This window comes from Ambystoma mexicanum, chromosome 13, assembly GCF_040938575.1.
Source record: "Ambystoma mexicanum isolate Mex_15411 chromosome 13, UKY_AmexF1_1, whole genome shotgun sequence".
NCBI lineage: Eukaryota > Metazoa > Chordata > Amphibia > Caudata > Ambystomatidae > Ambystoma > Ambystoma mexicanum.
In genome coordinates this window covers 843254882-843280051 of record NC_090938.1, presented here as the reverse complement: position 1 = coordinate 843280051, position 25170 = coordinate 843254882, and the positions used below count along the sequence as shown (strand labels likewise).

General features: G+C 47.8%; 1 protein-coding gene across 1 annotated transcript in view; it reads left to right on the top strand.

Moving 5' to 3' along the window:
• The first annotated feature begins 14676 nt into the window (after nt 1-14676).
• Nucleotides 14677-25170, top strand: part of LOC138520609 (uncharacterized) — a 165914-nt gene continuing 155420 nt past the window's right edge. Inside the window, exons 1-4 of the mRNA XM_069632933.1 lie at nt 14677-15016; nt 16282-16523; nt 17149-17656; nt 24000-24263. Coding sequence (XP_069489034.1) covers nt 14677-15016; nt 16282-16523; nt 17149-17656; nt 24000-24263 — 1354 coding nt within the window. The remainder of the gene's footprint in view (nt 15017-16281; nt 16524-17148; nt 17657-23999; nt 24264-25170) is intronic.

Sequence of the window (25170 nt, the reverse complement as noted above, 5' to 3'; positions counted from 1 at the left end):
TTATGTCACACGTTCTGGGGGACAAAACTACAACTGAGGCTACGGGCGTCGTGCGTCCTACTTATCACATCGGATGACGTCGGAGGAGGTCCTCGACGACGGCGCATCGACGTCATCGACGCAGGACGCAGACGCCAAAAAAAGTTTCCGAAGCAGCACAGCTGTGGTGATTACATGTCATAGATATGGAATACGTCGTCGGACCATCCCATCGAAAGAACGTTACCAGGTAAGAAAGTAACTTGTTCTTCTGAAGGACATGTCAGTTTCCCCATGACAGATGAGCAAAAAGTTAGTGTAGTGAAGCTTACGGCTTCACTGCATTGCAAAAAGAGCAGGTCAGATACAAAAATATAAGCAGAACATTTGGGGGCCATAGAAATGGAAGGAAAGGGGGAACTAATCCACTCCCATATGGGTACTCTGTTCCAGTCGGTTATGCCAGTTGGATAGCCCATCAGCAGTGCTAGATTTTGGATCTGGCCCAAGCCCAATAGTGAAGTGCAAGGCCTGTAGACATATGAACCACCTGTACCACTCTGGATTCTCTCCCTTTACATCTATCAACCACTTGAAAGGCTTAGGGTGAGCATACCCAGTGAGGCGAGTCCCATAGAGGTAGGACTTCCACTTCCTAAGGCACCATACAATGGAAAAGCATCTCTTCTACACCTGGGGCCACCCGAGTACTCCACTGCTAAACTTGTAGCTGATTAGACATATAGGGTGTTCCTCACCTTTCTCATCAAGCAGTGAATGTTTTCCAACTATCCAGTGTCGTAGGCATCTGCCTGCTCTATGAAAGATCTCTTCCAATCAGGTGCCCTTAAACCAGGGGCCTGGCCTAAGGATTCTTTCAAGCCAGTGAAGGCTTTCTCACACTCCAGGGTCCATAAGAACTCCTTAGGTCCCCTTAAAGTAGGGGGCCGGTTGGAGAGACAGCTATATTGCTATAGGCTGCCACTTAGCTCCTGCGTTTCCCAGTGAGGCCCAGGAAAGTCCTCACTTGGGTTTGGGTAGTGGGGTTGCCCAGTTCTGTATATCCTGTACTTCACTGACAAGAGGTTGCATCTTGCCTCCACTTACACCAAAGTTATGCTGAATGAAGGCCAATGGCTCTTGTTCAGTTTGACACTTGGCTGTCTCCCAGAACAAGTTGGCCTGATGAAGGTCCTGGCACCCAGTCTCTTGAGTTATTCCCAGTTCCTTTCAAGCGGGTTTGATTCTGCCATATAATCCAGATATGTATTGTTGAGATCCTTTTTCTCATTCAGAACAGGGTCTAATCTCATTTGACAGGTGTCCCCACTAATTTAGAAGTCATTACACTGAAGTAAGGCTTTGAAAAGGCCGAAACTGCTGTCTCCTCCTTTGCATAAAGTACCAGGGATATGTTTCCATACCCTGCAGAGAGATCAAGAAAGCAACTTTACTTTTCAATGAGCAGGTAGGAATTCTGCAAAGACGGCACCCACAACGGCCACTCGGCGTACGTGTTTTGGGACTGGTCACCGTAGATGGACACAGCCCTTCCGGAGAGGCTGCCTGGATACCTCCGCAAGTACGGGAGCGATGGAATCATGTCGTGGGTCACCAAATGAAGGCAAGTCCTTTATTATGCACACCCCAGAATAAAGACGACGCACTAGGGAAATAGGCTAGGAGATAGCGTTGCGAGGATAACCAGGTTTAATTGTACAGAATACAAATGTCAGCAAAGGACTCTGCTGCTTGAGAGTGCATTGACTCTTACAGTTACAAACGGGGGCTTAAAAACCCCACACGCATCATGACCTACAGTACAATTGGGTGCCACTGATTGGAGGTACCCTACTCATGGGCCTGCTCCATATGGGATATCAGGCAGTCATTGGTTAGCTCTTTCCCGTCGGTCTGGATCCACGTGGGTCAGCTGGGCTCATCCTCGCGGTGAAGGTCAGGGCACACATTAATACATTGTTTCTGTCTAAACTAAACATGCTAAGTCTGGTTATTAAGTCATTGTGGCAGGCACCTGGACGGCACGGAAATGGTGCCAGGGGGAATGGAGGATAAATTACAGTGACGCTGATCCACACATTCAGGGCTTCATTGATACTGCAGTTCCTGCACTCAAGGTATCTCCCCTCCGCCCCACCCCCTGTGGATTTTGATCTTTAATTTATTCCTCTCTGTACCTCGTGTTACAAAGGATATGTTTTCATGCTTGAAAGAAATAGTTGTGCATGCTTAGATCCTTGGACACTTGATTTGTGTTGGGACGGGGGGGGTCGCTTGCTTATCAGGGAATGCAAAGGTGTGGGGGTTGGGTCAGTGGTTTGGGGCTGGCTCCGGCCTGGCTGGGTGGGGGTTAGGGGCCAAATGGCAGTTTAGTGGACATGAATGGACGCAGCGCTAGGCCTGGTGTTGTCTCGCGCTCTTGCAGGGTGCATTCCTTTGGAAGATACTAAATATTCTCAACACTGGAGGAACGAGGGGGGAAGTGGACTTCCGTGGCAACGGTGCTTTGTGAAGTCAGTATGTTTTACAGAAATTAGGCCTTGTGAGCCAGGAATTTGAACAGCGCGAGCCTGCAGTTTATCCCTTCTGGGTCTAATACAAAATGGAGTCATGGGATATGGGTTTTCTAGTGCTGTATCTACCTCGAAGCGCTACAGTTCCTCTACATGTTGCCTGATGATGCAGATTACTCCCCCCCCGACCTCCCTTTACATTATATCACCTCATATGGTGTTTGCCTTACCTGGAAGCGCCTATGGGGGTGGGATAGGCTTGCTTCCATCCCAACACACTTCACAAAACAAGGTGTCCTGGTGGAAAGTCCCTGTCATTAAGGCATTCATGGAAGGGGTAAAGAGGCTATACCCCGCAATTTCCATAGCCCCCCCTGGTTGGGATCTCAATGATTGGAAGAATTGAGTCATCAGAATGGGTATCACCTTTGGTAATAGTATACAAACCAAATGGAAAATTAAGGTTGTGCATAGACCTTAGGTGTGTTAATAAATGTGTCATTCCCGATAGGCACCCTTTACCGAATATAGCTGAGATGTTGGGTACTATTAGAGGTGCAAAAATGTTGAGTACTTTGCATTTGAGGTCGGCTTACCATCAAGTAATGTTACATCCCACGTCAAGAGACATTACTGCATTCATTACCAATGAGGGATTATTCTGTTGCACAAGAATGCTTTCCAGGCTCATGGGGCCACCCTTTGAGCCTATGCACAAGACCAGCCTAAAGCATCTTACCTATAAAACTGCATTCCTGGTAGCTATCAACTCCATATGAGTCGGTGAGCTACAGGCTTTATCTGTACAAGACCCCTTTTTCATCATATACAAGGACAAGGTTGTCCTTCGAACACCTCCTAGGTTCTCACCAGAGTTCATTTCAAAGTTCCATGTAAACCAATCCATAGAACTCCCTCCTTCTTTCAGAATCCATCAAACTCGGCAGAAAGAAGCCTCCATACTCGATGTATGGAGGGCTGTCTTCTACTATGTGAACAGAATAAAACCCCTAAGGAAAACAGACCAACTCGTTGTTTCCATGGCGCCTGGTAGAGAAGGCGATCAGATATCAAAAGGCGACATCTCCAGATGGATAGTCAAGTGCATACAACTCTGCTATTCACTAACCAAAAAGGTTCTACAGTTTACCCCAAGGGCACACTCTACCAGAGGAACAGGGGCTACCTTACCTTTCATTGCAAACGTCCCTCTAGATGCCATCTGCAAAGCTGCTACATGGAGTTCCGTCCATACGTTCACACAGCATTACTGCATTGACACACATTCTAAAGCAGATTGACAGTTGGGACAATTGGTACTAAAACATTCTCTTTGCTGCTGTACCTTCTGAATTCCCACCTCCTTCTCCAGATACTGCTCGCTAATCTATGCCGAGCATGTGATCTAAGCAGATTCACAAGCTCCAGAAGGGATACATTACTCACTTTAATCTTATTTCTGGTGCTTGTATCTGCTTAGATTCACATGCGCCCACCCTTCCTCCCCTTCTGGAGTAGAAGGCGCATAGATGTTTTCTGGGTTATCACAGTTTCTGCTTCATCGCATCTGTACTCGCGCTATGCGTCATGCAATCTCATGTCAGAAACAAACACTCTGAGGGACCTCGACGCGTGAATGACCATGGGTACAGTACACGTCACAATGGGATGGTTTTAATAAACTAGCCCTGTCGACGTCCATTTTTGAGTTTCGAAAACAAATCTTGTAATACACAGTGACTTCCACTAGATGTCGGACTATGCAGAGCATGTGAATCTAAGCAGATACAAGCACCAGAAATAAGATTATGGTGAGTAATTTATTTATATATATACACGGCCCGTGGTAGCGGGCATGTAGTTATGGTTACGTTGCTAAACTCCTAGGAAGAGCACTTTTTCGGCTGTTTATAACTTCGCTCCCCCTACATGAATCCTCACCAAAAACAGTATATGTTCGGCTCAGAATCTTTTTGCCAAGTTGGTTAAGTTTTCTTGCAGGGGGGGCGAATTTATAGGGGGGGGTCACACTTTTTTTTTGTTTTCCATAGACTGAATGGCCAAAAACTTTGCGCACGGCTACAGGCCGAATGGCTGGACAGAGTTTCACCAAATTTGTGGCAGATCAAGCAGGGGCTTGGGTCAGAAAGCGTGCTTTTGTGTGTTTGGTGGAAATCCGACCAGTACTTTCGTTGCAAAGAACTGAAATGTACGTCCCACAAAATTAGTGATATCTTGGTCTGCTCCGTGGACCCATTTCCCTGTTCGCTCCATGGACAGAAGTGTCATTGGCTGGCGGTACGGCGTGCTGTCGGAGAAGTTTGGATGCAGCCGGTTGTTGGCTGGAGGAAAGCGTGGTGTGCGTCTTGGGAAAGCTGACATGGTGTATCGGAGGACAGTGCGGCGACGGAAACGTCTGGAAAATGTACCGTACAGAATGCGTTGGCGGTAATAAGGGAGGTAATGGGTGGGGGAGTAAGTAGTGGTTCATGTGACATAGGTAGGTAGAAGAAGACGGAGGAGTGCCTGCAGTTTTTGCGCGTACTGCGTCAAGTTGCGGGTAGCTAGATTGGCAAGTACTTTGGTGATGATTGGAGGCAGGTGTCGTAACGGCCCGATAGTTTGTTCCGTGACCTGTTTGCGCCAACCTCTCTACTGTGGTGAGTGCTGGTATAGCAATTTTAGAAGGGGAATGAAGTGCACATGACATAGGTTGGATGGGCACGTGGGTGGCTGTGGTGTGTAGATGGAATGCAGTAGTTGGGCACATGGTGGTATGCATACGTGCAGGAAGTTGCTTTTAGTCTGTTGAAGGATTAGACTATTGGGTGCATGGGCGAAGGCCGTAGAGAGTAGGGCAAGAGCGTACGGCTTTAGCATACCCACCGCAGTAACGCAAGTGTGGGTGTGCATCCGGTACAGGGTGGTGCCTGCCTAGTACGGTGTGTGTCCATTGGTTGCAGTAGGGCAGTGTTGCGAACCGATTGTGGGTACTTTGGCAGTGACACAATAGTTTGGGAATGGAAGTGGGGATGGCCATGGTATGTGAATGAATGTGCAGAGAGGTGCAGGAGATGGTGTTTTCTTTCTACATTATGGTAACTGGTGCAATTTGTTGCTACATAGTTACATGGCGCTGCACAGGTTGGGTAGGAGTGCTGGTGGTAGTGCTGTGTATGTGGATAGTCGAAGTTGGTGACATGGTGCAATGGATGGTGCCATTATGTAGCAGTGAGTGTTGAAGGCCTAGACTGTTGGGTGCATGGCCAAAGGCCGTAGGTCGAAGGCCATGCACTCAAGAGGCTAGGAGTTTCTGACACACCCGGCAGTAATGCATTTTGGATTGTGCAGCAGGTGGTGACCTGTAAATAGTGGGTGTAGAGAATATTTCAGACGCAATACAGCGGGAGAAGTGAGCGGCAATGCGTGCATGTTTGATTTTGCAGGTGAGCACACAGTTACAACATGGTAAAGTTTTTGATGTGTACTTGGCGATTGTGCTGTGAAAAGTAATGCTGTGTGGGAGCTGGGTGCTGGGTTTCCATACTGTTAGTATGGAAGAGGATATCGTAGAAGTGCACCTTGATTTTCCTTGGTTACTATGGTGTGTGCTGAATTGTTGAAGTAGGGCCAATGTGGTGAAAAAATTGTGGTTAGGTTGGTAGTGGCACAATACTTAGTGAATGGGTGTCGGTAGGAGTGGTGGGGACCTGCTTTCGTGAATGGGTGCAATGCAGACGTTCAGTATGTGATTGGTGAATGCGTGTGTACATTGGGTAGGAGTGCTGGTGGCAGTGGAGTATATGTGGATTGGCGTAGTTGGTGAATTGCGTGGTGCCATTATGTTGCAATGCGTCTGTAGAAGGCCTATATTTGATGCAAAAGAGCAGCAGAAATGAGCTGCCATGCGTGCATGTTTTGTTTTTCAGGTGAGGACACTGTTACAAGATGGTAAACCTTCTGATGTGCACTTGGCGATGGTTAGTTGAAAAATCATGCAGTGTGGGCACTGGGTGCTGGGTTTACATACTGTCAGTATGGAAGAGGATATGGTGTAAGTGCACCTTAAATGTGCTTGGTTACTATGCTGTGTGCTGATTTGTTGAAGTAGGGCCAATGTTGTGCAAAACGTTGTGAGTAGTTTGGTAGTGACACAATACTTTGTGAATGGGTGTGGGTAGCGGTGGTGGAGGCTGTGATATGTTTTTGGATGCTGCTAATTGCAACCTGTTTTCATGAATGGATGTTTTATGGTGTGAGGGAGTTGGGTTGAAGTGCCGCTACGTATGTTACATTTGTGCACAATGTTAGCTGCCCACATGGTCGCATGCATGTGCTGGGTGTGGGCAAGGGTGGACTGTTGTGTACATGGTGAAAAGGTGTGCTGAGTGCGCCGCAGGGTCATTGTGGATGCTGAAATGGGGCATCCTGTAGGGCATGTTTCTGGTAGGTGGGCTTTGGAAGGAAAGGGAACATGCTCTGAGTGTTTAACAGGAAATATGGAGTTGTGTACAGAAATGATAGTGTGCATTGCTGAGGTTCAGTATGTCATTGGTGCAAGCGTTTTTGAAATTTTATATACGCCAATAGGCGGCACTAAGTTAGTCTTGGTAACATTCGAGTGCAAAGGGGAGAAGTATTGTGTCTGCTTTACTGGGGCGTGGCCCTAGCTGTGGCTGGAGCAGCGCATGCATCATGGCCTTCTGAGCATCGAGACTTAGTTAATGGAACTGTGGGGATTCTCCAGTGAGGATTCGAGGGTGTCGTTCGTCGGAACGGGCGGTGACCTATTCATCCAAAGTTCGATGCAGTGAGGTTGGCAGAGATGGACAGACGGCGAGTGTTTATAGCCGGTGATACTTTTGTAAACAATCTGCACAGGTATGCCGTGGAAAGAGGCTTCGCTACAGACTTTCAGTTGGAATGAGTGCAGGCATTTTGGGGCACAGTTTGAGTGGGGTTTCGGGTGCATGGATCTCCTTTGCAAATGTGTGGACTCTGTTGGTACTGTAGATGTGGTGGTCATGCATTTTGGAGGACTACATTTGGCGCAGATGTCGTGCTCTCGTTTGCTTGCTTACTTAAAGAAGTTGGTGACAGCTGTGATGCAGATGTTTCCTACTGCAAAGGTGATTTTCTTATCGATGACACCAAGAGGACAATGGGAGAATGTCGGTGTACATTGTCCACAGCCAGAGGTCGGGAGATGTTGGATAAACCGAAGCATGGTGACTTTATGTGCAGTGGTGGGACGTTCTGCACCAACTATGAAAGCGTTAGTAACTAGCCAGATTTCCAGTGGTTTCAAGGAAATGGCATTTTTTTTTACCTCCATTGGCAATGGTGTTTGCCACTCTGCACGAAGCATTGCAGAGAATTCTGTAGAAATGCAAGATAAGCGTTAATCTTCAGTCGAGAAAAATGTGAGGAGCAGAAGCAAACAGTCATCAAAAGAGAAAAAAACGGTATGAATGCACGTACATAACACAAAGTCGACAACAAGAAAACAAAAATGTGTTTTTAGAGACCATCCTAAAGACACAATCCCCACCCCTGTTTCACATTCCTTCCCGTTACCCCACCCACACCAAACCACCGCAAACACCCCTTGAACCCCATTCCCCTCCAGTTTCTAGCACGGTAATGCAGCGGATTCCGCCGCACTTGGAAGATTCGACGTGGCACATCCGGTTCTTTTTAGGATGGCACCTATGGCATTGGCTATGTGGAGGCTAAGCCATTGGGAAATGTGGTGGCTGGTTGTGGTGTGTACATAAACACTGTGAAAGAAGGTTTGTTTGTACCAATAAATGTAGGAGGCTATGGTGAAAGTGTGCAAGTTAAGGGGCATGTATTCTGTTTGCTTAACGTTGCTAATATACATTCTCTACTGGTTTTGTGATATGACTTTTCTGACATTTGTAGTACATGCATTATAGTGGGAAGACCATATTCTGAAGTTTACAAGGTACGTGGTAGGCATCATGTTATGAATGCAGTGTGTGCAATATATGATATGATGTGCTATGGTATTTTGTGCTATTTCTATCGCCCCTACATACAAGTGTGTGAAGGCGAGCCGAGGAAAGGGAGGCGGAACAGAGGCCACACAGAGACGTGGATTCCTCTAGGCCAGCTGACATTGAGAGTGCGCAAGTGAATGGGAAGAGGGAGGGCATAGTGCAGTAGATGGGAACAACACAAAATATAAATACATGCAACTACGGCAGGTGCTGGCAAGTGCAAGGATGATTGTAGACATGAAGTGGTGGCTGGACTGTTACTGTTACAGAAAACAGTCCCCAAGTGTGGGGGTTGGTAGAAAGCAAGTGCAAGGGTGGAACTGTAGGGAGGGAGGTGGCCTGGGGCACTGATTATAGGGTGGGTTGCAAAGCAGTGCACAATACTTTTTAGCCAGGAAGTGAGTAGGCGAGAGGAGGGGAAGAAGAAGCAGCACATGGAAAGGTTTTTAGGTGCTTTCAGGCCATACAATGCTTCTCCTCAAGGTCCAGGGAGACAGATCGTGTTCCACAGGGAGGCCGCAGCAGAAGAAACACATCTACCACCATGTGGTTGCATGCAGAAGCAACTGACCCTGAGAGAGGACGAGGCGGATGAGGGAAGAGCTGAAGCAAGCAGATATTTAGGAAGTGACAGTGCAAGGTATTGCGGTCCCAGCGACCAGAAGGTGTTCTGCATAATGTACAGGGTTTTCAGTTTATTGTTCGTAGCCACTGTGAGATATTGCAGACATTTTAGTCCAGCAGAGATACAATCCTTGCCGTTTAGGCCAAGGACAAGTTGCACACTCCTCTGACGAATGAGTTGCTGAAGGCGCAGAGTGGAAGCTGGCAGGTTTAAAAAGAGCCTGTGGCAACAGTGCAGTGTACAAAGCACCACGCCGTGCACACACTGACCTTTTGGCAAGTGACTGTAGGTTGCTAAGATACATTTAGTGGTGGCTTTAGTGCCTTCTTTTTAGGAGTTAGGTAGTAGGTGGGTTAGTGGGGAACAATTTTCATAGCATTGTCGGAAGGAAAGAACAGATTTCCGGTTTCGCTAATATAGTGTATAATAGTAGTAAATGAAAACGACGTTGCAAGCACATGCGAACAAATTGCCACTTTATGGAAGGAGATGGGAGGAACATTAGTATTCCTTTTAAATGCGTAGTGGACGCTTGGAGGCAGTTATCGTGCGCAGAGGCACTAGTTGTGAACATATTGCAAATAAACTGTTCATGCCTTTCTTTTGTGAGGCTGGGTACTTATGTATAACTCATGCAGTGTTTCACTGAACGTTCCACTGGAAGTGCTTTCCAATAACAGCACATGTGCAGGCTGATTTTGTAATGATACATATGAAGTCTTGTGGAGATCTGACATTGTAAGATGCTGAAGTCTTGGAGGGCATTGCTGGATGCGTGTGTGAATACTTAGCAATACCTAATAAGGGCGTGGTGGGAAGAGGATAGTGGAAAGGGAAGAAGGACTGGTCATGATTTACTGGGGCGCGGCCCTTACGATACTTTACGTGGCGCACATGCTACATTCTTGGCTTTTAAACATGCTGGCCAATGGATATGCGATTGTTGCAATTGTCCAATCAGGTGGTTAGAGTGTGCATCACAGGAAAGGGCGGCCATATTTTGTTTCATTACTGTGTGTACTGCGCTGGCAGGGATGGCCAGATGTACAGTTTTCATAGTGGGTGATCTCTTTGTGCTAGATCTGCTGCAGTATGCTGTGGAAAGAGGCCTTAATGGCAATTTGAATTTGGACGAAGTGGAGACTTTGTGGTGTGGTGTTGCTATCCGTATTTTCGACAATTTGCTTGCAGAAAGTCGACGAGTGGCCAGTTTAGGTACTGTACACGTTGTGGTAGTGCACTATGGAGCATTGCTTTTGGGTTACATAGCTTGTGCAAGTGTGTGCTGTCAATCAAAAAGATGAGGAAAGAAGTGCAGCACATTTTTGCCACTGCAAAGGTGCCTTTCTCATATATACCACCAAGTCCAGTATATAACTATCCCAATGACTGTTGTCGGCAGCCAGAGGTGGGAAGGCGTCTTATCAGCAGAAGCATGTGTAACTTCTTGCGTGCTGCTGGGATGTACTCCTGTGACAGTGACAACATTGACTATCGATATCTGCACCTTCTCCATGGAAATGGCATTTCATTGTCGCCCAGTGGCAATGACATTTGGTTTTCCAATCTACAGGCTGCACTGAAGACAGTATTGTAAGAATGTGAGGCGCAATGCAACAAATAAAAATAATTATAAAAGCCCCAAAAAAGAGTTCAGTGTGGAAGTTGTTTTAAAAAAGAAAAGTGCTTTTTTAAGAGCAACCACTACAAAGGACATCCCCTACCCTGGTTGAAATGTATTCCTCTCCTCCACATCTGTAAAAGTCAGCGGAAATCGTAACAGTTGCAGGGCTGTACTTGTAACTTACGGCCCTTTCGCACATGGCCACCTTATATTTGGAATGTGGAGGACATGAGATTGTGCAATAAGCTTTCTGGGTGTGGAGTGAACGCACAGACTAGTATACGGTATATTTGTTGACCTAAATGCAGAGGTTGAGCTTATGGCTGTGTGTTGTACGAGCCACAACGTATGCTTTCTGGGTGAATTGCACATATATTACTTGACGGTGAATGGAAAACAGAGTCTGGTGGGAGTTACGTGTGGAGTTTATCATGTGGGTTTGTATGCGTATGGAGCAGCTACACTGAAGTTATTGCTTTTGGTTTGTCTGAGTGAGACTTTGATGACGCTAAATCACAATGATAATATTGTTGTCGACTGTGGAGGGAGAAATGAATACCATGTAACACGATTTTCAGTGCCTTTTGTGCTGAGGGAGGCAGTATGCTAGGGTAATGCTTCTGTTTGAGATCTCCTGCATAATTGTGTATCCCATTATGCAGACACCCATGTAGGCGTGTTATTTTTTTATTTGGTCCGGAAATGGAGAAAGTGCGGTACATTGTGAAGAAGCGTATTTGTGTCTTTTTACAACTTGTGCCATTGTCGTACTGTACAAATGGGAATCTATCGTTTTACAGCACGAAGAGTTTTCCCTACAAATAGAGCTCCCTGCATTTCCTTTTTCTGCACGCTGTACACACATTGCCTTGCTGCCCTTTTTGGAAGTATAGGTATAATGTTTGTGCCTGCTGTTGCGCACTTGCGCTCTTCAAAACGCACTGCAACACGCACAACCATCTGTTTCAAAAGCCACCCATTTATACCTGTTTCCACTGCAGTGTTTTCCACAGTACCACAGTTCCTTCCATTTAGCACACAATTGTGTGGAGGGTATACGATGCGCGTCGCACTGCCTCCCTTCATTGGCACTTACATTGTGACACTCTACAAGGAGCTTTATATCATAATCGGCCACAGTAAATATTGCAAAAGGGACGTAATGGTGCATCTGCGGTACTACAAACATTGCATCATTTCTAAATACACTATGCTAAAGCAACGTTCTCTTTACACTGCCCTACTAAAAACTTATGAAATTCACTAACAAAAACCTTGTTAAAGGGACTTTATGGTTAAGTTGCACTAGCAAAAACCTATGAAATTCAATTGAAAAATGTTGTTACAGGGAGGTTATGGTTACAGGTAAAACCGAAACCCCCCGAAATTTGCCAGTTATGGTAAGCTAAGCAACCATAACTCGTGCCACCAGTGTGCACTGCTAGGACTAACACCCATGGCATCAAAGATGCCATCACAAATCTCATTCATGACATCACTGATGACATCACATGTGTGGCTCCCTCTGTTTTGTTCACTACCATAAGTAGGGCAGGTGCTTTTCTTCACTCACAGTCGGGAACAAACCATTGAAAAGGTTCCATGTTTGTGTACGGCACCCTGCTCATATGTTCTTACACTACTTTCCTTACAGTTCCCGCACATCATATGATACATATAGGGGAAGAGGAAAGCGTAAAACGCAGCACTGGTTTCTGTGCATGAAGATAATTAGTTATGTTATGAACAGTTTCTGGTAATACTGCTCCTTTTTAGTTTACTTTAATTCCCCTGTGTATATATAGTCATGTTTGTATGCATTACTGTGTCTTTATGGTTTCTGTGCAGTAGTCCAATTATGTAGTTATAAAGGCAATGGTAGCTACTACATGTTTCACAGTACCCGACACTCTAAAGTGAATGCATGCATGACTTCACTATGTAACATGGAAATATTTAGAAGGTTACACTTCCATGAGGCATGGTGCAAACAATGGCTACGTTTGAACATGAGTTCCTTCATGTACAATGAAGAATTGTGTAATACAATGGTATGTATAGCGATGCATTCCTCCATGAACTACTTCCCTCATGATAGTTCCTCCAATAATATTTCATAGTTTTCTGACGCCATTACAATAACAATCCCTTGTAGAGGCTTCCTATTAAAACTAAATGCACATGTGATGTCATCAGTGAGATTTGTGATGGCATCTTTGATGTCATGGGTTTTAGTCCTTGCAGTGCACAGTGGTGGCACGAGTTATGGTTGCTTAGTTTACCATAAGTGGTGAATTTCTTTTTTTTTTTCGGTTTTACCTGCAACCATAACCTCCCTGTAACGTTTTTCCATTGAATTTCCTAGGTTTTTGCTAGTGCAACTTAACCATAACGTCCCTTTTAACAACGTTGTTAGTGAATATATATATATTTCTGAGGTTTGTGCAATCTGCTTAGATCACATGCTATGTATAGGCCGACATCTAGTGGAAGCTGCAGAGTATTAGTTTTTATTTTCGAAACTCGAAGAGGGATGTCGACAGGGCGTGCCAGTAATACCATCCCTAGAGTGACGTCCACTGTACCAATGGCCATTCAAGCGTCGAGGTCCCTCAGATTGTTTTTTTCCACCATCATCATCGGACGCTATAACCTGGAGTTCTGTTTCGGCTAATGCCATTGATTATTAACGTTATTAGAGCTAGTACTCTTTCTATCCTTTATATTACCGACCTTCGACGAACATCTTCTACGGCAGTGATAAGGAAGAACGTCATCGTACAAAGAGCTTGATTTGACGACACCACTTCGGTATTGGAAGGCTGCACCAGGCCTTGGCCCAGACACTAGGGAGAGTGGGGGGTGGACATTTCTTAGGCCACTAAAAGAATGCATTTTCCCCTTTTTCCTCTCTATTTTCACCTAGCTGCCCTTCCATCCAAATATGGAAAACACACCATTTAAATTCTGGCCCAGTGGCAACGAGAAGTTCCCCTGGAAAGACGAACACCAGGTGTGCAACCTCTGTCTTGCACGGCACTGCGACGAGGGGCACTGTCGAGCTTGTCAGCTCTTCAAACCAAAAACCCTAAAGCACCGAAAGCCCAAACGTTGGGCCCACCACGCCATGCAGGTTGAAGCCGCCATGGACGTGGAGGGTGCATCCAGCGACGGCAGCATCAGCGTCTTTTCAGACGAGAAAGGCGATAGGGAACTGACCGAATCCCACGTGCTAGCCCCATCAGACAGTCCGGTGGTGCTGTTACGGGGACGACACCTGGTGGCAGCAGCACGCATAAATCGGCGCACACTAAGCACATATCCAAGGCCCGAGAGTCGATGACATCATCATCTACACGCCCGCACACGCCATCGAGAGGTAGGTCCACTAGGTCCCTGTCCTCTGGGCACTCGAGATCCCGATCGCCACACGACAGGCCCTCAAAGTTGCGAGATGACTCAGACGCTGTGTCCAAATCATCAGTCGAGCGTCGGAAGATGTGGCTTCGGACCTTCCGTCCGCTGAAATTCGAAACTCCTCACAAATGTCGAAATCGGCAAAAAGCACCAAGACTTCGAAAATAGCCCATCTGGTGCAAAAGCATGTCCCAGAGACTCCTCTTAAGGGGAAAACTTCCCAAAAACACTCTTCAAAGAGTCAACATTCTCATAGATAGAAAACAAGTACACCACACAAGGAGAAAGACATTGTTTCCCAAGGGGAGGATACCATAGCAGCAGCCTTGAAAAACAAGGGCCAGCCTACTCCTACAGCGCCACAACCTCCTGTGACTATACCAAGTTCCTCTCAGTGGACCTCAGGATGTTGATAGGGTGATGAGAAGCATTACATTCATGGCAAAGTTTTTAGAGAATTAAAATCCCCAGGCTATGCAAAGCTTACAAAACACGCCACCAACTAGTGATGCCACGTCTTTGCAACCCCCAGCAAAGAGGCCACGTCCAGACACCCTTCTAGTTACCCCTCAGCAAGACCCAGTCCAAACTGATCTTTATGATCCAAATACAGACTCCGAGGAGATTGAAACCCTACAGGAGGTGGGCCAATACTACGATGAAGAGGATGTGTATAACTTACCCTCTCCAGTTAACCTCCCACCAGTGGCAGATTCACCGGTGGACAACCAACTTCATTATAATGATATGCTGATAAAAGCAACCGAGCATTTCCAGATACAGACCCCAGGAGACGCAATTAGACGAGGATTTTGTAGAGGATGTTTTAGGGGACAGGAAGGCTGTTACCCAATTTACACCTATTCTTCGGTTTGTTCAAAGAAGAATCTAACCCTCTCTAGAGACTCCTAGCCAAACATGGGCGGTGAAACCGCATATTGAAAAGATGTTCCGGCCTGCGCCCACAGGCCCCCACTGTACATCAGGGGCCAATTAAAACCAGATTCACTAGTAGTGACCACAACACAAAAAGGGGCAGGAACATCTCTAGCTTCATCGCAAGCACCCCCTGATAAGGAGAGCAAGAAGCTTTACACTCTCGGAGGAAAAGTGGCCCCCTCAGCGGCTTTTCAAATAAGGATTGCCAACAACACCACTTTATTGGTAAGTTACAACTGCCACAAGTGGGAGGAGATTGCAACCCTAATGGACTCTGCTCCAGAACCTTTAAAGTCGCAACTGCCCCCCGCAGTAGCGGAAGGAAAGGGGGTGTCAAACTGCATTCTAAAAAATGACTTGGATGCCGCAGACAATGCGGGCAGAATAATCGCTGAGGGGACATGGGTACAGTGGACGTCGTACGAGGGATAGTATTACTGGCACGCCCTGTCGATGTCCCTTTTCGAGTTTCAAAAACAACAGGAATACTCTGCAGCTTCCACTAGATGTCGGCTTATGCATAGCATGTGAGTCTAAGCAGATACAAGCACCAGAAATAAGATTACGGTGAGTAATGTATCCCATATTTCTGATGCTTGTGAATCTGCTTCGAATCACATGCTGTGCATATAGTCTGACATCTAGTGGTAATCGCAGAGTATTGCATCTTGTCTTTCGAGGATTGAAAGGGGACATCGACATGGGCGTGCTTGTAACATTATTCCTAACGTGATGTGTAGTGTACCCAGAATCCCTCACGCGTTGAGGTCCCTCAGATTGGTTTTTTCCGCCCCCCCTAGCTGGTCGCCTTATGCAGAGCTCAAAGATTGCTAACTTTCTATTTCATTGTCCACGACTGTTGGTCATTCATATTCGTCATTCCTTCATCGATGACTACCCCTGAACCAATGCCAAAGACGACTGCAGGTTTTGGCGGCTGCTGCTTCGATCGACGCAGTCGACCGCGTGGCCTCGGCCCTCCGGCCATGCCTATTCAGTAGGGAGAGTGGGGCCTGTGGGTTTTGATTCCTTTGTAGAATGCATTACCTTCTCCCTTCCTTTTACCCTTCTGGTTTTGCTGTCGCTTTTACCCTGAGCTATGGACAGGGCTCCTTTTAAATTTTGCACTTCTTGCAACAGCAAATATCCATGGAAAGACGCACACCGTCGGTGTAACAAGTGTCTACCTCGAGATCAAGTGCAAGTCCTACCAACTTTTACATCCAAAGATGAAAAAAGAAGGGTGGACAAAGCGGTGGGCAGCCTACAACAAGCAGCAGGCCGAGAGTAGCTCCCCCGTCAGCGCAGGCGCCTCGAGTGATGAGGATGTAAGTGACAGCCATGGCTCCGATGCCGAGGCCATTGACCTCTCTGCGGAACAGGCAAGTTCTGAGATGTCCATCCACATCCCCGGCAGACACGCCATTGGTTCTGCTATGGGGAGACAACACCCCGGCGACAAGGACACACCCACACCACGTAAAGAAAAACACAAAACCCCCCTAGCTCCCTTGACGAAGTTGTCGGGAAGGCCACAGACGCCAACGGGAATGTCACAACTTTCGACGGAACCCACCGATCCCCATGGTCGACCACCCTCCCCGCAACCATCGAAATGGCATGCGTCCGGGCATTCAAGTCAAAAGGGCGTCCGCACCAAACGCCTCATAAGAGCGCGTCAGCGCCAAAGGTTTCGGCAGCGCCAAAAACCGCCACAAAGCCGTGAGGCTCGTCAAAATCCCTTTCCGATACGCCAGAGATACGCGAGAGTCTCGTGAACATCATCTCGCTGGCAAATAAGCCAAAGGACACATCCAGACGCAGAGAGGGCCAAGAAGAATATTCAGATGGGTCTCAGCCCCTTTAAGACACTGGCTGACAAATCTTGACCACATAGAGACCCAAGTCCTCAAGAAGATTCCTTTCCACCTTCAGACCCCTCTGGTTTATCCCTATTGACCAGAGATCTGTTTGAGGGATACATGAACAAGCTTTCCAAGTTTGTAGATCTTTCGGAAAGGTTTATTACCCCAAAGAGACCAAGAGAGGAAGACTCTTACCCTACGTTGTCCAAAGTTCAAAAAACTTCGTCAGTTCCCTCATGAGGAGGTGTTTGACCTGTCAGACCCTGATGAAATCCATCAAGACCCCTATGATCAGGGAGAGAATCCCTTTGACGAGACGCCTGACCAGTGTCCAGACTGGGGTGATGAACAACCGGTAGGCGAGGCACCGTGGCTTCCACCTTCCACTACTCCAGATCCAGACACCCTGTGTATAGATCCTCCAGGCTTATCTCCTCAGAGACATGCCTCACCTATTGCCCAGATGGCCTTCAATGATATTCTGAAGAAGGCTGCCGAACACTTTGAAATTGCCACTCAAGAGGCGGTACAGGACACCGACTTTGTGGAGGACATTTTAGAAGAAAAACCACCCACAAGCGTTACCACTATTGAATTCTATCAAGAGACACATCACTCCCTCTTTGTTAACTCCATCTCAGACAAGAGCTGTAAATCCTAGAGTTAAAAAGCTTTTTCGCCCCTCTCCAACAGACCCGCTATATATCCAGGGACATGCCACTACTGACTCCCTAGTAGTTACTACTAGAAGGAAAAGAGCCGGAGTACCCTTGTCTACGGCAGAGGCACCTCCGGACAAGGATTGCAAGAAGTTATATGCCCTTGGAAAGTGCATTACAACATCAACTGCTTACTCCACTAGGATTGCTAACACCACATTGCTGGCTAGTTATAGCGACATCCAGTGGCATTTGCTCCAGGAGGGCCTGCAAGAAGTCCCAGAGCCTGCACGATCACGCCTTCTGGCCATTGTTTCGGAAGGGAGGCAGGTCAATCAGAATATCCTCAAAAATACCCTGGATGCAGCAGAAACAGCAGGACGAACACTGGCCCAAGATACCCTGCTCAAAAGGCATGCATGGCTTAAGAATTCGGGATTTAAGCCTGAGGCCCAGGCATCCCTTGTTAACAAGCTAGTTGAAGAGACTAACCTGTTTGGGAAGAAAGTGGACGATGCCACAAGACCTTAAAGTCCCTAAACCATATTACGGCAAGACACTACCAGCAACAAGGGGGTAGCTCTCGCCGGTCCTTTCGAGGACAATCCTCCCTGCATTCCCCCCACAATCAATACAGAACGGGGAATGCCCCATGGTCCTTCGGACAAGATGCAACTTCCACGGCCCAATATCAACAAAAGGGTCAACGCTGAGGCAAACAAAGGGGTAGAAACTCAATATCAAGAGGCTCCCTGGCCTCTGCTCTAAAATCACGTGCCAATCCGGGTCTCCTCCCAGGCCTCCCCGCTGGGGGACGAATAACAACTTTGTTTCATGCATGGGAGGGGGATCACCACAGACCAGTGGGTTCTGAAGACCGTCGCCCACGGTTACTGTATCGAGTTCAGCTGACCACATCGATACCGACCACCTACTTCCAGACGCCTGTCACCAGAACACCTAAAGATCCTACTACAAGAGGTGCAGATCCTTCAAGAAAAGGGTGCAATAGAAGTCTTCCCCATTCTACTGGTAAACAAGGGTATTTATTCAGTGTACTTCCTTGTACCCAAAAAGGCTCTCAACTGTGTTAGACTTGCGCCCAGCGAACAAGTTTGTCAAGACGCAAAAGTTTAGAATGACAACATTGCAGGAAGTAATCCCTCTACTAACACAGAGGGATTACATGGCAACATTGGACATGAAAGATGCATACTTTCATATTTCAATGTTGCCAGCGCACAGAAAGTACCTAAGGTTCATGATAGAGGACAAGCACTATCAGTTCAAGGTTCTTCCCTTTGGCATTGCCTCAGCCCCAAGAGTATTTACAAAGGTGCTGACGGTAGTAGCTGCTCATCTACTCAGGCAGTCCATTCCAGTCTATCCTTACCTCGACGACTGGCTAATAACAGGGGATTCATACGGAACATGCCTATCAAACACCCAAAAGACAGTGGATTCACTCTTCAGTCTGGGATTCTCAATCAACAAGAAAAAGTCCAGGCTAGACCCCAGCCAAGTCAAACTATTTCTGGGGGCTCTAATTCGGACAGAAGACAGCCTTGTCTTCCCCTCCAACGAGAGGGTTCAAAACATGCTGTTCCAGATCCCTCACTATGTAGCCAACCCAAGGTGACTGTACGCAAAGCCATGTGACTGTTGGGGATGATGGCCTCCTGCATTTACTTAGTCCCACACGCACGTTTGCGCATGCGCCCCATGCAAGAGTGACTCAACAGCCAGTGGTGTCAGGCCAGCGGACAATGGGACGATCTAATGGTTGTCTCGGCAGCACTTGTTCCCTCTCTGCAGTGGTGGTTGAGGGAAAACCTCTTACAGGGGAAAACCTTCACCACCCCGCAGTAGACGCCACTCTCACCACGGATGAATCTCTCACGGCGTGGGGGGCTCACCTCTTTCATCACAAGGCGCACAGCGTATGGTCCCCAGCGGTAGCATCCAAATACATAAACCTGTTGGAGTTGTTAGCAGTGCACAAAGCCCTCAAGGTTTTTCAAACACAACTACAGGGGAAGGCCAAACTAGTCCTCGCGGACAGACCACGGCCATGTATTACCTGAACAAACTGGGGGGCACGCACTCTCCAGGGCTATCCAAACTGTCCCAGAACATATGGAAGTGGGCTCTCAAACACAAGATGTTCCTCCTGTCTCAACACGTTCCAGGGGAACTTCTTCTGGCAGACATGCTCAGCAGAGACTTGCCTCTACCCACAGAGTACAAATGGCGATTACACGAAGACATTGGGCCTCATTACGAGTCCGGCGGTAACCGTGGCGGTAAAACCGCCTGGTTACCGCCGGACTCGTATTACCATTCCGCCTACGTCATTCCCAGAATTACCGGGGCATTACATCCCCGGTTTTCCGGGAATCACGGAGGCGGAATGGTGTAAATCCCCATTCCCATTGAGTCCTATGAGAGTGAGTCCTATGGGACTCAATGGGAATCGGGATCATGGAAACACCGGCAGCATCTCGTAATGCTGCCGGTGTTTCCTCGTCCGCCTGCATGCGGGAGGTGTTAAACCCGCCAGGTCAGACCTGGCGGGAACATCACCTCCCGCCTGCAGGGGTCGGAATCAGGCGGTCCGGAAACAACGGTGGCGGCGGGTTTACCGCCACCGTTATTTCCGGACCGCCAGGGTCGTCATGAGGCCCATTGTCTCCAACGTCTTCGCAGAATGGGGCTTCCCAGAGATCGATTTGTTCGCAACTCTGGAGAACGCACAATGCCAAGATTACGCCTCCAGGTACCCCCAGAACCGCTTCAAGGGGAATGGTCTCTAGATAACATGGTCAGGGAAATTTGTCTATGCTTTTCCCTCGACTCCCCTTCTCAACAAGATAATGCACAAAATGCACCAGGAACCAGTCGCAATGATTCTGGTGGCCCCAATGTGGGGCCACCAACCCTGGTTCTCCCATCTGATGGCGATGTCAATCTCTCCTCCGATGAAGCTACCTTGCCCATGCAACATGCTATCACAAGACAAAGGGGAAATGCTCCATCCTTGCCTGCAAACTCTCAATTTAGCGGCCTGGCTTCTGAAGTCCTAGAGTTTGGGCACCTCCAACTTCCTGGAGCGGCTGATAGAGAAGGGGCACTGGGGCTTCCATAGCATTCACTGCAAATGTTCCTCTCGAGTCCATTTGCAAAGCGGCAACCTGGAGTTCTGTACACACCTTTACAAAACACTACTGCCTAGATACTCACTCTACGTCTGATTCTCAGGTGGGACAAGCAGTACTAAGACCTATTTTTTACTACTGTTCTTTCTCACATCCCACCACCAACACTGGGTACTGCTCGCTAGTCTATGCACAGCATGTGATTCTAAGCAGATTCACAAGCATCAGAAGACATGCATTACTTACCGTAAATGATTTCTGATGATTGTTTCTGCTTGGATTCACATGCGCCCACCCTTTCTCCCCACTCGGAGAAGGAACATGGACATCTTACTACTTCTCTCTATCTGTACTCACTGACGATAGTCCTAAGGCTCCCTCACGGCAGAAAAGACGCAACCAGAGGGACCTCGACGTGCAAGGGATTTTGGGTACACTACACGTCATGTTAGGGATAGTGTTAAAAGCACGCCCATGTCGACTTCCCCTTTCGATCCTCGAAAGACCAGATGCAATACTCTGTGATTACCACTAGATGTCGGACTATATGCACAGCATGTAAATCTAAGCAGATACAATCATCAGAAATGCTATTACTGTAAGTAATGCATATATAACACTGAGAAAATGTCCAATAGTAGAATCTAGCCGGTAACCATTACGCTACTTGAATTTCTAGCCATAGTTTACATGAACCGTAGGCGAGTGTGAAATATGTTCCACTTTCTGTTTCTTTGTTTATAATTGTACTTATTTATTAGTAATTGATAATGTAATAATGACTAGCATTGTTTGCTCACTTTATCAGTATTCTGGTGCACAAAGAGTGCAGTGTCTGCTTAAAATGTAGTACATTTATAAATTCCTAGTCGCACACTGCTTTTATATTGGCACATGCCTCAACACTCCTATCCATTGCCGGAAATAAATGATTTACAGCGACGAAGGGATGGGGAGGGGAGGGGGTTGTGGGGAATATTACTCCTGCCACCCCTACTCCCGAACGTTGCTGTCAGGACCCCCACATTAAATCATTTTCTTATGATGTTGCTACCAGTATAGGAGCCCACTGCCACTTTAAATCACTGCCCATTGCTTTGTCTTGGGACCCGACCCCCAACTCACCATGCCCCCCACCACATAAGCACAGGCATACATGCATGTACACACACATGTAGAGTCGCACACCCCTCGCTCTCAGGCTCACGCACCTCACACCCGCCAGCTCACACACTCCACATCCACACAGTGTGCATGTCGGGCACTGGACAAGAGATATTGGATTTTCCCAGATGCAACATTTCTGAATCTGAGAAAATGTAGCCCAGTAATGATGCTTCTGTAATCTTCACATCAGGCGATTTCCCTTCACCCTTGGATCCCCCTTAGCCGGGCTCCAATCCTTCTCTCAGTGTAACCTCCCTCAGTCGGGTTCAGTACAGCCTTTCATTCAGAAGATCATCATCTTGTATCATTCAAGAGTCTCAATGTCGTTTTTAAACAATCATTCACTGTGGACATCCCTCAGCCGGATTCACACTTGTCATCACAAGGTTCATGGATGTGTTACTGTTCACCTAAATTCGCAGGCATCCTCCAGTCTGGTTCACATTTGCCAGTATCACAGTTTACTTTGCTTCCTCAACGTGTCACTGACTTTCGACTGTACAAGGGTTTTTACTTGACCCTCGTATGACCACTTTGACACCTCACTCTGGCCTCCCCTAAGGCCTCTTGATTCTTGTAGTTTCAACAAAAGGATCCAGCCAGAGTCCTTAGAATGAGCGTTTACAAGGCGCCGGACCACTTTGTATCTGGACCTTTACTGGATTTTCTTTAAAGTTAATACACATGTTCTTTTTTTCATGCATTGGTGCCGCTTGTAACTGTGGGCCCAGCACAGTTCGGTCTACTATCCGTTCTCTCCGACTCACCGGCTGTGCTGAACTTGTTGGAGTTTCTTGCCTCAGGAGTCAAGGACAGCACCACAGCGGCAAATGCTTCTCCCCACCCTGGCTAACGGTGCGGGAGGGCCCTGTGTACCGTTGACATCTGTCACACCACACGCCAGCTGTACTGTCCAGTCTTAGGACTCCCTTTTCGGAGGCTTTGTGGGTCTGGGTTTAAAAGGGCAAGGGCAATTCCCTTCTTGTCACCCCTTCAGGTCTCCCCGCCTCTCTGCTCCGTTTGAACTGCCATTCCGGAAATAGCTGATTCCTTGTGTGTTTGGCCTTACTCAGTGTGCTCCCGTGCTCCGCCTTTTATCCCTGTGGTGAAAGGAAAGGGCAGTCCGGTGTGTGTAATTATGGGCAATTGCCTGACTCTGCCTGACCCTTGTGTTGGGGACATGTCAGGTAAATGGTTCTGGTGTTAGTCTGTTGGTTCACACAGTGTAAGAAAGTGTTTGTGTTGGAAAAACGGGTGGGGGTAGAGATTCTAGATATCCTACAGGGTAAGGTGGGGAAAAGGTGTCATAAGGAAGGGGGTACCGCATCTCACCCTTCAGTGTCCCACTTCCACTCCCCTAATCCCCCAATGGTCCACCTCCAGGAACTGGATCCAATAGCGATGGCCGTGTCCTGGCCACCTGGATGACAGATCTCCGGGGACTAGCGAGGGAGACACCTTCATGTTTCTCACACCACCCAGTCTATAATGCCTATGCACCCAACCCATGTTTTTTTTAATTTATTCTGGTTCCAAGCAGTTGATCTGCACCATCCCCCTTTTTTACTGTGGGGATGCAAGCTATCATGGCTCGAACGCTCCCATGGTAATTCAAGGATTAACCCACAGTAAGATTCCAGATAATCCCATTTTAGGTTTACTCTGCACACAAGCAATCAACAGACACCACACAGCCCCTTCCTGGGTACTCTTACACCTCTCTTTATTGTGGGAATGCAATACATCATGGCTCGAAGACACCGTCGTGATTTACACCCCTGGCCTGTCATGGATTAACCTGGAGAAAGAAACCCAAATCCTCCTATTTTGAATGTATGCTCGATTCAAGTGACACATTTGTACCCTGTACCCCGTCCTGGACACCGCACACCTTTTTACTCTGGGATTTAAAACCTCCTGGGTCCAACCTTATTCCTGCTTGCCTTACCTGCTGCCCAGGATGCAAACGACTGCCCCCCCTCACCACCACTTTACTTCCTCCTCTCTCCCAGGCTCACACTCTCTGCGCTACATCGCCTCAAGCCTGTCGGAAGAGGTCCCCGGGATCCCCAGCTTCTCCATAGTGGGGTACATTGATGATATCCCCATCGAGGGCTACAGCAGTGAGAACCGGAGGCTGGAGCCTCAGGCCCCCTGGGTGGAGAAAGCCCTGGATTCGCAGGACTGGGAGAGGCACACAGACATAGCAGAAGAAGCAGATCGGGTGTTGAGAGCCGGACTCCTCACCATCGGAAACCAACTCAACCAAACCAGAGGTGAGTGATGATAAAACATGCACAGATCTAGAGGGGGGTGTGTGGTAGAAGTACACGCACAGAACTAGAACATATACAGACCTGAAGGGGGTGTGTGGTAGAGGTACACGCACAGAACTAGAACATATACAGACCTGAAGGGGGTGTGTGGTAGAGGTACACGCACAGAACTAGAACATATACAGACCTGAAGGGGGTGTGTGGTAGAGGTACACGCACAGAACTAGAACATATACAGACCTGAAGGGGGTGTGTGGTAGAGGTACACGCACAGAACTAGAACATATACAGACCTGAAGGGGGTGTGTGGTAGAGGTACACGCACAGAACTAGAACATATACAGACCTGAAGGGGGTGTGTGGTAGAGGTACACGTGCATAACTAGAACACGCACAGACCTGGAGAGGGGGTGTGGTAGAGGTACACCTGCATAACTAGAACACGCGCAGACCTGGAGGGGGTGTGTGGTAGAGGTACACCCGCATAACTAGGACACGTGCAGACCTGGAGGGGGTGTGTGGTAGAGGTACACGTGCATAACTAGAACACGCACAGACCTGGAGAGGGGGTGTGGTAGAGGTACACCTGCATAACTAGAACACGCGCAGACCTGGAGGGGGTGTGTGGTAGAGGTACACCCGCATAACTAGAACACGTGCAGACCTGGAGGGGGTGTGTGGTAGAGGTACACGCGCATAACTAGAACACGCGCAGACCTGGAGAGGGGGTGTGGTAGAGGTACACCCGCATAACTAGAACACGCGCAGACCTGGAGGGGGTGTGTGGTAGAGGTACACCCGCATAACTAGAACACGTGCAGACCTGGAGGGGGTGTGTGGTAGAGGTACACGCGCATAACTAGAACACGCGCAGACCTGGAGAGGGGGTGTGGTAGAGGTACACCCG